General features: G+C 34.4%; 1 protein-coding gene across 5 annotated transcripts in view; it reads left to right on the top strand.

The window, feature by feature from the left end:
- The window catches only part of sdt (stardust), a 103383-nt gene that overhangs the window by 40941 nt on the left and 48131 nt on the right, over positions 1–14311 (top strand). For 4 of the 5 annotated variants that reach the window (XM_053753019.1, XM_053753018.1, XM_053753020.1 and 1 more), the window contains 3 exons: positions 4514–4626; positions 6661–7328; positions 11268–11399. In XM_053753019.1, the coding sequence (XP_053608994.1) occupies positions 4514–4626; positions 6661–7328; positions 11268–11399 (913 nt within the window). The remainder of the gene's footprint in view (positions 1–4513; positions 4627–6660; positions 7329–11267; positions 11400–14311) is intronic. The other variant, XM_053753021.1, reaches the window with a different exon arrangement.

Here is a 14311-nt window from a genome sequence, read left to right as displayed (position 1 = left end):
TAGCACCATATACTTTAGTTAACTAAAGTATTTTTTATTTTTATTTACTTACAATATCTACTACTGAGCAAAGGCCCCTTAAAAATTTTCCATGCGTTTCTAAGATTATTTTTCGCAAAACGCTTTATTAATGATGTCTTCTGAATACCTATGTCTTAACTTTTTATTTTACGAAATAAGTTAAATTTACTATAAGTACTACGTAATCTCCTAAAATCCTCACAAAATTTTCGAACCAGCTTTCTTTATGCACCATTTAATTTTAAAATTTTGCGAAAATAAGTAATAAGTTTTCTTGAAACATCTTTTGTTTGTTCTTATAACTTGCGTCTGTCATACACATGCACATGTGGGACAAAGCAGCTCGCTTTAAATGGGTCATAAGCACAATGGTTACCTGTATCACTGCCATCGAACAGGTAGTGTCTATCGTCCCCATTCATGGCACCCCACTATCCTCAGTTGCTATTCCGGTAGATGGAGGGGAAACTATGATATCGTTTTTATAATGCTATTGATAGTCCGTGCGTTTGTAGTTGTATTATTAACTATGTACATTATGATACAAGTGTGAAAATGTTAGTTATTATATATACGAAGCTGGATTTTTGCAAGGACTCGACAAAATTTCTTATTTCTAAGCAGTTCTTATGCATGCCAGTTCTTAAATTCCTTTCATTTGTTAGAACGCTTTTGTATATTTTGTGTTTATGTGTAACTGCAGCAAAGTTTAGTATTTAAAAAAATATTTCAATGAATTTAATTTGTCTGTTTCTATATGTTTTCTCAAAGCCCCTTTCCATTTTCTTCTCAATGCGCCAACTCAGCTGAATTTGTGAGGACAGCACAGCATTATCAAGATTCCTAAGCTGATAAAACCTCAAATGTGGTTACATGAGTGAAACTGAAACAAATATCTTCAGACATCTCACCAGCCTTTTGCATTCTATCTATTGTTCCTTCCCGGAGCTCCACACTACATTAATTTACGTAAACAACCAGTTATTTGTCATTACCACATTTACATGAGTTGCTCGACTCGTTTAATGCATATTCAATTATGTGAGTGCATCGCAAATCGTGCGAGGAATCAATTTAATTTATGTATACTGAACCTCAAGGGTAAAGACCTCTCCCTCACTCATCTGAGCGTGCTCTCTTGTTGCATTGTTAGTTACGGCATCTCCGCCCGAAGCCCTTTAAAAAAATAAATCTTCAATTTTTGAAGGTTCTGCTATGAGCTACGCCTGTTATCGACCCTCTTAGCTGTAAAGGTTATATAGTAATTTTTATTCCTTAGTCGCCTTGCACGATTTTCACAGGAGGATATGGAGTGGTCCTCTAGGACAGGTACCATACGCCGCAAAACTCAAGGTTGTAGCCCCGTAACAAAAAAAATCCATTAGTTTAACTTTTTCATAACTTAAGCCGATACTAATTTGCATTCCTGCATTCAATAGATAGTGGTAATAAAACGAATTTGTTTAGTATTGTGAGTAGCTGAATGATTGTTAAGCTATTTTGAAGTAAGGTGTTATTAATTCCCTTATAGAGCATGTCGTACTGTTTGTATTTATAAATTTAGTAGTAGGTACTCAAAACAGATTAATATAAAAACCGACAAATAATTTGATTTCATATAAGTATACCTTGATAAAAAACCCACCTCAGGTCTATTTATTTACCGAGACCATCCATGAGTTTCATGCATAAGTGACGCCATCTATAGATCAAGGTATTAACTCGTATCTTTCTACCCTTCAAACCTTTACATTGAAAGGGTCTGACAGATGCTTAGAAGTTAAAGCACACTTAATCCTTTACTTGATACAAACAACTTCTATTTGACAAATAAGGTACGAGTGCGAATGTTGGACATTACATAAGAGGCGAGATTTTCACGCGCGACGGGAAGCGAAGCGCCATGATAAGGTCGAGTATTTAATGATCAATGCACGCATGTATGTTACGACGTTTTTTACTACACGTTCATAACTGATACACAAAATGTAAAAAAAAATACTGTAGTGTCGTAAAATTTCGAGTTTTTGTTTTTGAGGTTTACATAACTCATTAAAACTTAAGTCATTTTTCCTTTTGTTTTATAACGAAGCATTACGGTCTCTCTACGGTCTCTGAAAGTTTCTTAAAAAAGGCATTTTTTGGACAGAAAGAAAAACCGTCGTGTTATATGGAGAGTGTGTTAGTTACATAGCCCTTCAGGTAATTTGGGCCGACCTGCTCCTTACTAAGTTGGTACGTGACTCCGCCCAACATGTGGTAACATTGTTCTACAATTTATTTTACGTCTCGTTAAAATTAGGCACGCTGTAAAGTATAGTGTACCTACTATATTGATCGGCGTAGTTGTATGGAAAAGCTGTAATGTGAATTATGTATATAACAAGTAGAAACAACTCAATATCAAGTCGAGCTTTTAACATTCATGATAATAATAAAATCTTTGCAAAATTAAATGACATTTTTGACAAAAGATTTTTATGTTGTCAGGGAGATTTAATTTCATTCATGCGTCATGAAAAAATCATTTCCGTGCAATGGATCGTTCACGAGTTCCCTGGTCCCTTGCCGTTCCTGGGTGCACCTAAACTGTTTAGTTTGGGTTTGTTTTGGTTTAGCGTGTACAAAATTTCATATATATCAGCTTCAAAATTCAAGATTGACCTACAAGATTCGACCTGAACATACGTAGTACATATGTATGTACAGTACAAGTCAAATATAATCTTGTAAAATGATGGAATGGTTCACGTACCTATAAAAACATTTACAGAAAAGAAGCGCGCATTCGGGAATTATATATTTTGAAATTCTGTTCTATCGCTCGACTTGAGATTTATAAGCAGGGCTCAGACCAGCATTTTTTTCCTATTTCCTAAACAGTTCTCCAGCCTCTATTGAGAACGCGATAAATATGACCATTTTTACTGGGAACGCTCAACAATCTAGTCTCTTTCATGATATTTCTTGAAAGGCATTTGAAAGGTTAAAATTTTATAATTTTCATTTTTCTGTTTTTCTGCTGATTCTGGTACAGTAGTGACATAATTATTGTTATAGTGCTTAAGAGAAGAAACAAAGGCAATACCTAAGTACAAGTAGTAGTATAAGAAGTAATTACTACATCTAAATTAGAATTTTTGTTTAATCAACATTATGTAATCTATCGATTTAAAAACTGAGACCAGCATCCATGATTTCCTGTCCCATATATAACCTAACAATATTATACGAGTAGCTATTCCAATTCAAATAAACTCATTATTCAAGCAGGATACATTGTGATACAGTAATAAACAGTAAAAATAATTGAAATTACACTCGGCCGTTGCATAAGGCATTGCAGCCATGTGTGACGTCACGGTGGGTGCGTTCGTCTGTCCGTTGTCTTAGATCGGATGCGTTTCCTCAGACAGGTCTTTTTTAAAAGCTAATTACAGTGAATTGGGCAGTCCCTACTTACTACATATACTTTTTTTAGTACATTCTGTTTATTTACCCTTTTCCAACACGTGTACTATGGGTTCCCTTTATGCGAAATATTCTCTTTCAGCTCATATTTTCTTTCATATCCATCTTCTTTTTGATTTTTGGTTTTTCGTTGACAGTACTAAATTGATTATATATAACATTCATGTCTTGCATTACGTGTGTTCATAGATTTAGAAGGGCCTGGTGTGTTAGCTTTCTCCATGTTACTCTATCGCTCACAGATATTAGAACATTACTATTACATTGAGTAATGTTCTTATATCTATGCTATCGCTAGACATTTTCACTTTCCTCTGTCTTTTTTATTTTTTCCATCTCTTTCTTGATTCTTCTTTTTCTGGAACCTCTCACTTCCTAATTTACTATAAAAATAGAGTATAATCTTGTTATTCTTAATAGTTACAATTTAATCACTAACCAGTAGTAAAAACCTGAGTGTTATAAATTTGATCAGATATGGAATTTAAATTAGAGCTATAAATTATTTTCGTTACAGCGTTGTGATAAAAAGGCAGTCGATGATGAGCTGTACTTTAATTTTAAAATACTTCAATTTTATTAAAATTGTTCAAATATATTTCTTCTGAAAATGTGAAATCCAATGAGTTAAGTTGAGCATTTCATGCAATCGGGGTAAATAATTGCATTCCATGGAAATGTACATTTACGGACAATACGGAATTTCCGAGCCGAAGCTAACTGGAATGATTAATTAATAATTTATCCGACTAATCAGATGATGTCAAAAAGTTTTAGCTATAATTTGTAAGTTTTGTCCATTTAATTGTAACACTAAAACAAATGGATATATTTTAACGACTACGTGATTCATTGATTCATGTCCTATGTATGATTTTGATTTGATATCAAATCACATTGATTTTCTACTTCTTAGCGTGAAAACTCAACTACTACTTGCGAGGACTAATATAACGTTACAGCACTATAAGCACGTTGACATTTTTAAACAGACTTTGATGGATTCCCAATACGATTTCAGGCCTCGCAGACGGTCGGGATCCAGCATTGTGGTGCTGGGAGCGGAGGACGAGAAGCGACCGCCGCCGGATGACGAAACAGAAATGCTCACCATGCTCTCGCTGTCTGACTCAGGTTGGTTCTTTATCATAATTTTCATCACCATGACCATAAACTTCATCGTTATCTTATTCATCATTCGCTATTCATCATTTTCATAATCATCGACTTCCATTATTTTCATCTTACTCTTAATTGAGAACGACGACCCCATGATGTTTTATCCCCCTGATTGACAACATGATGTGATATCTTCATAAGTATATCTATTTGTAGCAATGTAAGTATTGCATTCTCGTTAATATTATCACATGCCTAAGTCATAATCACCAACTTTTCTATCGATCATCAAGAAGCATACCTAAACGTTAAAAAGTTCATTACAGTCGTTTTGCACTAAAATATGTTATATGGATTGTTCGCAACAAACAAAGCATGGTTTTCGATCCAATTTTTTTACCTGACGAGAAATCAGATATTATTTTTTCATTGGAAAAATACAACAGAAAGTGAATGCTAGCTTCGAAATCACAATTACAGAAACTCTATAGGAGCACTTAACACTACATGTCTATTATACAGCATTAGGCATCTCAAAGCTGTCCGAGAAACTGACAAAATACATTATTAGTGTAACATAAATCATATTTAATTCCCTAGTAATCCCATCCCTCATTAATTTCTTAGTGAATAACCGCTTTTATTACGCTTTCATAATCCGCTTATTGTTTTTCAATGTTTATTTTATAGCTTGTTAGTATCTTGAAGAATTTTAATGATGTTTATGTATAATTATTTATTTTGATTTTATTGCCAAGTATTCGGAGATAATTCTTATATAGTAGTTTGCGACAAACTATTACATTAATAGTATTAATTATAAGGGAACAAATTTTTTAATTTTCTTCTCTATGTAACTATTCATAATAAAAAAATATCTAAATCATTCATTTCAGCAACTAATTATATCATGTTAGTAACAAGTATTACATTGCATTTATTAAATTTTACAATGATATGTACTTGAATATTACTCAATTTCGAGGGCAAATAAATTCGACCAATCATATCCATCATACTGCTAAAGGCAAAACATTTATAACAGAATATCGAGCCGGTCAATGGTAGATTGATGACTGGCCAATGATATTCAGTCAATTCATCCTAGTCACCCATGTCGGGATGTCGCTTCGAGCGTGAAATGTATGCAATTTGTGCTTATGCATGTCTCATTCACAGTATGGCGTATCGAGTTAGGCAAGTTTATAGGTACCTCAGACCTAATGCTATATGGTTTTCGGTTTATAAGTATAAAACTGTGGAGTTTATTATTTCCTTTGCGGTTGTTTTAGATTCATTAGAATAGTAGACACGATAATGTTAACTCCTAAATTAAGCATGTTTAGCTAACCTGAACACCGAAAATACTGTAATTTGAAGAAAGTGTTTAAAAACAACATTCAATAAGAATGACAAGAAATATAATATGTTGTTTTCTGCAATAAAACATATAAAAAAGTACACGTAAGTCACGAGATGTGACTTTTTCATGGAATGCATTAAATAATTTCAAGATAATTTCCACCATTCCAACGGCACAGTAGTGAATAAATTACATTTTTTACAGTCAGAAAAATTACTTACCGCGCGCTTATTTCACAGGCCATTCGCTCGCGCTCCTGTTTGGGCTAATTGCTCGACAAGCAAGCGGGGAGTTATGAACAAATTTATTCGGGTCATTTAGCCTTTGACGCTTGTTGCCACGTCCATTAATTTCGCCGATGTAAATAGATATCGCACACCCTTTCAATTGACTTTAGCTTTTTAAAGCATGCCCTTCGTTTGCTGGTTTAGATCTTCCGGATTTGGTTCTTGATAAACTCGATTAACAAGATGCAGCTTTTTCCGAACTATGGGCTGTACTTGTGAATCTCAGTGTTCAATCCATTATAGATTGAACAATGTTTCTATAGCATTCTTTAGCATCGGGAAATTGAAAAAGACATTAGCCATAGGTTACATATTTTTTCTTTCTTGTTATTAAAAATAATAAAGAAACATACCCTGTTATTTTATTTATAAAATAATAATCACGATATAACTTTCCAGGTCCCCATCGCGAGATGGCGGTGGATGTTCCGGACAGTTTCATCGCGAGAAACAAAACACCGCCCCGCTACCCGCCACCTCGCCCCCCTCAGGTACGCCTCCGGGCATCCAGGGACGATGAGCCCCTCCTCCTGTCCTCTGGGGGTTCAGGCACCAGTTTCGGCAGCAAACAGAGCACTGTCCTTCAGAGCACTATAGATATATCTGGACCTAGTTCTGACGGATCTGGCAGCTTCAAGAATAACAGCACCATGGAGTTACTCTCCCTTCCTCAAAGTTCTGACGGATCGGGCACTAGCTTCGGAAGCAAGAAAAGCAAAGGTTCCTTGGAGACGGCCAAATGTGGAGATCTAATGTCGGACAGATCAGAATCAGTCGCGTCAAACGCTACACACAATTTGAGCGATCACAAGATTCAACTTCTCATATCTAATGGCGAAGATTCTTTGCTCGACTGCAGGGAAGGCGTGACATACTCAGCGAGGACCGACTCCGTGCTGATCAGAGAGGCAGTTTACGCTTCTTATAAATTGCCCCCTGGCTTCGACACCACCCCTGTACTCCTCGGAAGAGAGGTGGCGGTGGATGTGCCGGACACATTCGTGCAGATTGTTAAAACGACCCCGAAATACCCCGGTACCGTGGACAGAAAGAGCGTGGTGTTTCAGGTAACGGGCACTTTGAGCTATGCATGCTTCATGGGTCTCGAGGGAATCGTCGGTTGGTAGTGTCATGGGAAGTAAGGTTTTAGTTGGTGATAATAGTTCTTATGGTGAAGGGATACGTAATATTTTCTTTAGAAATTGGTTACTAACCGCTAACTATTCGGAGTTGATATAAACCGTTCGGTTAGCTACGAAAGTTGCTCAACAGTTACATGTATCGTCTTTCGTTGCTGACCGTTATTTTTTTCATCATCATCACATCTGATAAATTCATCCAAAGCGTAGGAACCTAACACTACAATCGGCACAATTCATAAAGCAATAAGGCTGCTGTTGGAAAGTGTTACACTTGATTAGGGGCCCTTTGTGTACCTACCAGATTAAATTTCATATTGCTTGTGACGCTCAAGTCAATAAACTATTTTATGGGTTTCTATGAAAGTGGCCTTTCCCAGTCGTATTTAATTTTATGATATTTCTATAGAAAGCCGTCTCGAATTGCGAACAATAACCTCTACCATATCGGTTTCATTCATGGAGTATACAGATCTTCACAAACTCTGATGTAAACAGAAAATATAGTTGTGACACAAATTTAATAAAGGTAGACTTAAATGTAAGATGTAAATTCAGATTCGTCATAAAGTCAAGTGTCACATAAATAATTAGGTACTTATAAATAACTTAATTAAATGAAAACTATAATCCGCCCTAGGTTTCTGCGGCGACTAAAATGTTAGTTGCGTTCGATGTTGGATGGCAATAGCAATCCTTATAATAATTTATGATAAGCTATAGAAAAGAACAGGAGCGGGAGTCCCCATTCTTTATCGCCATTCTGCTCCCTATTTCATCTATGCCCCAGCATCCAAAGGTCTCAACGACTACGGGCACAAAATAGTATATGTGACTCCAAAGGTAACGTTATTGGGCTTTCGAATAAATAAAATAAAATTACCAAATCCATATCAACCACTAATTCTTCTAATTTCTAAACAATTTCAGTGAACAATCATATAATAAGTTGTGTAGTAAACTAAAAACGGTAGATTTTGTTATCAGCAAATATCCATACCTGATAAATTCAAGATTAAATAAATAATTATAATTTCATAATAATATTACGTCTAAAAACAGAAGTAATATGTATTTTATCATGTTCCGTGAATGTTTTTAGACGTGATATTACGATAATCGTTGGTTTATCGATTTTTCACTAACACACAATGCGTTCAACGAGTCGTAAATATCACAATCATGAGAATTAACTATTGAATTCATCAATACATTTTATCATTGATCATGCTTTATGCACTTACGTTCGACTGTCCTCGGTACCTTACCAAAAGTATTTCAATAGAATGTGTTATATGTCAAGTCATGTTAATGTATGTTACTATAACTCTAACCATTTTCAGATTGTTTTTAAAGACTTTAAAGTTGTGTTAACTAACATTTGGCTGCTTGATATGACTGGCTTCAATTCTTTACGATTTCATAAGTTGTTGCGAGTTGGGAAAATGTTATGTTAGGTACTACCTATTTATTTATATGTTAGGTAGTTATTTATAACAATTGAGATCTTTTTCAATATCATATACTTCAGCATCATCAACCATTTAAACATCCCCAATGCTGGGCACAGGCCTTCCTGCAAAAATATTATTCAATTTTCCCAACTCATTCAATTGTAGGTATTTAATTAATCAAGGCAATGATTAATTTGTCACGTCTTACATTTCGGGGTCTCTACTGTAATTGTATCTAACTAATATATTTTTTTCTTTCAGGTGTTTAACATTCATATTTATGCAATTAGATCGTAATTGTGCATGTTACTTATAACGCCAGCTATACACTATCGCCGAATTCAGACAAATGTCGGCGGACTGTTTCGCGATAATGTATAGCCGGCATAAGATGTTATAATTATAAAAAAGATAAGATATAGGTATGGTAACTTAAATATATTTTTTATTCGAATGAAATGACTGCATCGTTCCTAACTATATATATATACGACTACATCGATAAAGATGTATAATACAATATATCTACTAACATGTTCCCACACACTTGTAGTCAATAGCAATAATTTTGCGAGCAGTCGATAAATTTTCATTCGTCCAAATATTCAGAAGCATAGCATTATGAATAGCAAAAAATCCTGTCGATATCACGATAATATAGACCAGTTATACTACTACTGACTCCAATTTGAAAGGGAAGGCTTATTATTTTACTATTAATAATATATTAATAATTAAAACCGGTCAAGTACGAATCAGATTCACGCATGAAGAGTTCCTTGAAAATAGTTTTTTTTTCTTAGGCAGTTACATTTACGGATTTCGTGTATTTTTCTATAACTGTATTGTAAGTCATTGCTTCTTGCCAATTCATGATTCACACAAGAAAAGCAATAAGATCGCTCTGTCGACAAAGAAGCTTGTGTCAAAAGTGAAATTTTTGCAAAAAACCTTAGTCCTATTGCTAAATAGTAGCTAATAGGCAGTTAGCGCTCCTCCTATGCCTACCTGTGCTTTTGAATATTTGTCTGTAAATATATCTTTCTTGATTTAAGTAATTTCTTTTCCATATGTATGCTTGACATTTGGTAAAAAAACGGTAAAGTCATCATAGCATTATTTAATCTCTTCAAGTATCACTTACTTGAAATGTTTTAAAATAAATACTAGAATGAATTTCTAAAGTCAATTTCTCTTAGATCTATATTTAACTTATCTTAACCTTAGGTCAAGCACCTATAAACATGCATATAATATGCAAACTAGCTGGTAATGTGAAGATACGAACAATTAATTACATAAATTATTATCTTGCCTTCACTGTGCCAGTTCCACAGTTCAAAGAGTTAATTAACCAGAAACATACAAGTAACATACAAGAAACATACTTTCACGTATTTTAAAAAAATAGCATTTTTTTACAATACATGTACTTGTTATAAAATGTCAAATTGTACAATTCTATTCTCACTTCCCCCTTGATATACCAACTATGGGGCGTCTATTATTAAAATGGTTACAGTTATGTTTATATACTAGCGGCCCGTCTTGGCTTCGCTCTGGTAAAAATATTAAAAAATATACACCTAAACCTTCCTCAAAATCACACTATCTATTGACGATAACCGCACAAAAATCCGTGCAGTAGTTTTTGAGTTTATAGTGAACAGACAGACAGATTCGGCAGAGGACTTTGATTTATAATATGTAAGGATTTCCAGTTTTATAGTGTTTAAAAATCTCATTAGACATTACTAGGAGAGGTCGAGCCAGCCAAATGTCATGGTTTCTCTTACTTTCTGTTCCATGGTTTCTCACCCAATGGAAAGGGAGATATAACTTGTCTAAATCACCTTACGTAATTATAAGAAGCCCCATTATTGACGAGCGACGGATTATCGGGGTATTTTTTTACATACAAATTTTCACAATATACTCAGAATAGAATACAACAACTTTCGAAAGAAATAAACAGCGAAAAAATTAAAAATTTCGATTTTTCATACCAGGTCCGATCCGTATGGAATACCAAGAAAATTTTTAATTTTTTGTATAATACTCACAAAATACGTGCAGTACCTATATAAAAAACCTTGTACAGTGAAAGCGAAGAGATAAAATATTGCACACATTACTTGCCAGTTCGTACGGAACTATGTTAATTTTAGAGACGAGCGTCACGAGGATGTCCCGCGGCTTAGTAGAACTATCATTAATTAATAGTATCAATTTGTAAGTACATTCAAAAGAAAAAATAAAAAAAGCTTCATTATTTATAATGGCATTCAATATAATAAATAAATGAGGCATTTTTTATTTATAGCGCCTTGTCTGTCGGACTTCCTTCGTTGTAATGCCTTAAACTTTCTTCCTAGGGTTATAAGTTTCCTCACGATAAGTTTCCTCACCACAGCAGGTGAACGGCACGGCGAAGACGGCAGCACCAGCAGTGCCTCCGCGGGAGGTCGCGAGGGACGCCCCCCCGCGCCCTCCCGCCCATGACAACGTCACCAAGGAGCAGATGGACTCCATCAAGAAGTATCAGGTCAGTGAACTATTTTTATTGAACCTATGCATGCAGTCAACATCGCGCCAAAATTTACGTAAACACAAAGAGTTGGTTAATTGTAACGTAGTGTCCTAATTTCCCAACGACGATTTCCCAAAAAAGAATTGTCATATTTCAGAGTTTATGTATATGTGTGCGAGTTCCTTTATTCTACCACTGATTTAGATGTGTGAGATATTCTTATACTACTTACGTTATGACGCCGTACATCAAAAATCTACTTGAAAAGACAGTCGGATTTTTTTTTTGTTGTAAAATTGCGAGCGAATCGAACAATGTAATTATAGAGTAAAATTTTAAAAATTCAATATTCGTTCGTTCCACGTAAATATACTTTCCTTTCGATTCTACAAATCAAACAATAAAAAATGCATGGCCTGTTTCACTGAAATATATACTATAATAAAGAGGTTAATTGAAAGGTAATAAATAAAATGTGTTTCAACCTTTTTGTTGCCACTTTTATTGTATGTGCTTTCAACAAAATGTTCGCGATATATATTTTTTAAAGCCTTTCTTCCTCGATTTCAGTTATTCATCTGAATAGTTTTCGACGTAGGTATAGTTTGAGCCTCTTCAAAGACAAAATACCTATACAGTGTTAGCAACAAACTTTTCTGTATTTTTTTTTAGTTCTATTTGTAGTTCGAATATTTTCAGTGAAATCAAAGCAAACTTTTAACGAATGTCCGACAAAATGTCGTATCTCTGTATGTAAATGGATGTTGGTGACCGTTACACATTGTGGGTTTTCTTTGTTTCCATTTCCCGTGCGATGTTTGTCAGTTTTGTCCCAATTTGGTTTCTACGTCAATGTTTTACTAAAATCGACATCATCTACTAAACTGTCGTTACTTTTGTCAAACAGTTTCGCTTAAACTTGCATGGAAATGAGTTTAAGACTACTTAAAATCCAGCATCTACTAATCACCCATTTTCGAAACTGTTTTCGTAATCGCCAACTTAGGTTTTTATTAGTACTACTTAAATTATTACAAATGACGACAGCATTTTGGACATTGAAAATTAAAAAATACTAAAATTCATCAATATCGGTCCCGCGGCTTAGCCGTGAAAGCGGAACAGATGGACAGATAGACTTTCGCATTTACAATATTATGGATATAGTATGGGAGGATATTAAAAATCTTCAGAATAACCACGAGTTACTGGGCAATTTTGAACGAAATATACAAATGCCTTTTTTATCAGAACGGTTTCTTTTCCTCATTAACATACTTAAATATTTATATATTAATCCTTATCACATTATAACGGGGAATCCTACTTTAATCTGGCATTTAATTATACGTCAGTTTAATTTGACCGTCTCATAATGTAACCAAATCCTATCTAAGGTACAGTCAACAGCACATCAAGTTACCCCGCATGAAACTCTATGGCGCAGTAATAGCGGTGAGTATGCAATTAATTTGAGTAGGGTGATGTGCTGTTGACTGTACCTACTTCCATTGGTTCACTTTTGTTGAAGGAAAAAATAGATTTTTTTTCTGTATTTTTTTAGGTTTGTTGTCCGTTCGTTATCTTATTCAGTTCCAAAAATTATATACGAATAGAACATTATGTATAGATAAAGCTTTGGGCTAACAAAATTTGCAAATCTGCCCCTATCACCGCCGCATTACGGTCCTTGACTGGAACTTGTCATGGAGTTAACTGTACCTGTCTGTTCTGTTGAGAATACTCCTTTTAAATTATTAAGACCTGCCCTGAGACCTAATGGATTAGGATATCACACCTTTGCGCAAAATCCACTCACTCAACGAAACCTTGTATATAATATATTATTTCGAAACTTGATTCTTCGTCACTAATATAATTTCCATATTCACAGAAATTCCTTTGAGATTTTTAATGAACTTTATAAAAAAATTTCAAAAGATTTTATTCGAATTAATGAACTTGAATTATTATCGATTGAGTTAGAATTAACCCCCTGATTCTAAATACGTTGCATCTTCTATGTATGAGTTTAATTTCGAATGGAGCCCTCAGCCGCATGAATTTAATGATGCTCTCTATTAAAGGTACAGACTTAGGTCGTACAATTAGTTGTGGGTATTGAATTCCAAGGCAAATTTTAATGAAGGTAAATCCTTCATCAAAATCTAGCCTTGGAATTCAATAACAAAACCCTTCATATTATGGGGATTGCAAAAAATACACAGCAAATGGTACACAAAAACAAATAATAATTCTGCGTAAAATTTCCGACAATACACTGTGAACAAAAAGTTTGCATCCATGTTTGGATACTCGATACTCCCAAATGAGATTACAAACTCGATCTATGGTTCCAAGTGATATTTTATTGTGTGGGAATCTATACTGTAGTTGTTTTCTCAACTAGTGTGCAGAATGGAGGTAAAACGCGAAATGTGAGAATTAAATTTTATTTATAACAATAAGTACACTGCTGAGCAATGAAATCTGCAATCGCCGACCACCTTCTAGGACAAGGCTGCAATGCGGATCAGTTTGACCATAATAAGTCATATTTTATTTATTGACACACTACATTCAAATTATATTTCTATAAATTATAGAAATTTATGATTGATGTTCAGGTATGTTATATATTTACGTGTACATTCACGATTAATAACCGTATAGAATACCGAAATAACCAGATGGCGGTTTTACGATCTACATTACGTGGGCCCCCACGTAACTGAACTCATCTCACTTCTAGATGATAAAATATTGGGAAGAAATATTTATATAACCTCAAAAATTATGTTTTCATTTGAGAGCATAATATTTTGACGGTCCCATATTTTTTTAAGCAGGAAATAACAAACAAAGAAACGTGTTCTTTGTAAGTTAGAATATTGAGCACAATAATTACTTACTAAGCCAGCATTTCG

Source organism: Plodia interpunctella, chromosome 12 (assembly GCF_027563975.2).
Source record: "Plodia interpunctella isolate USDA-ARS_2022_Savannah chromosome 12, ilPloInte3.2, whole genome shotgun sequence".
Classification (NCBI taxonomy): Eukaryota; Metazoa; Arthropoda; class Insecta; order Lepidoptera; family Pyralidae; genus Plodia; species Plodia interpunctella.
The sequence above is the reverse complement of the archived record's forward strand: the minus strand, read 5'-3'. Positions and strand labels throughout refer to the sequence as shown.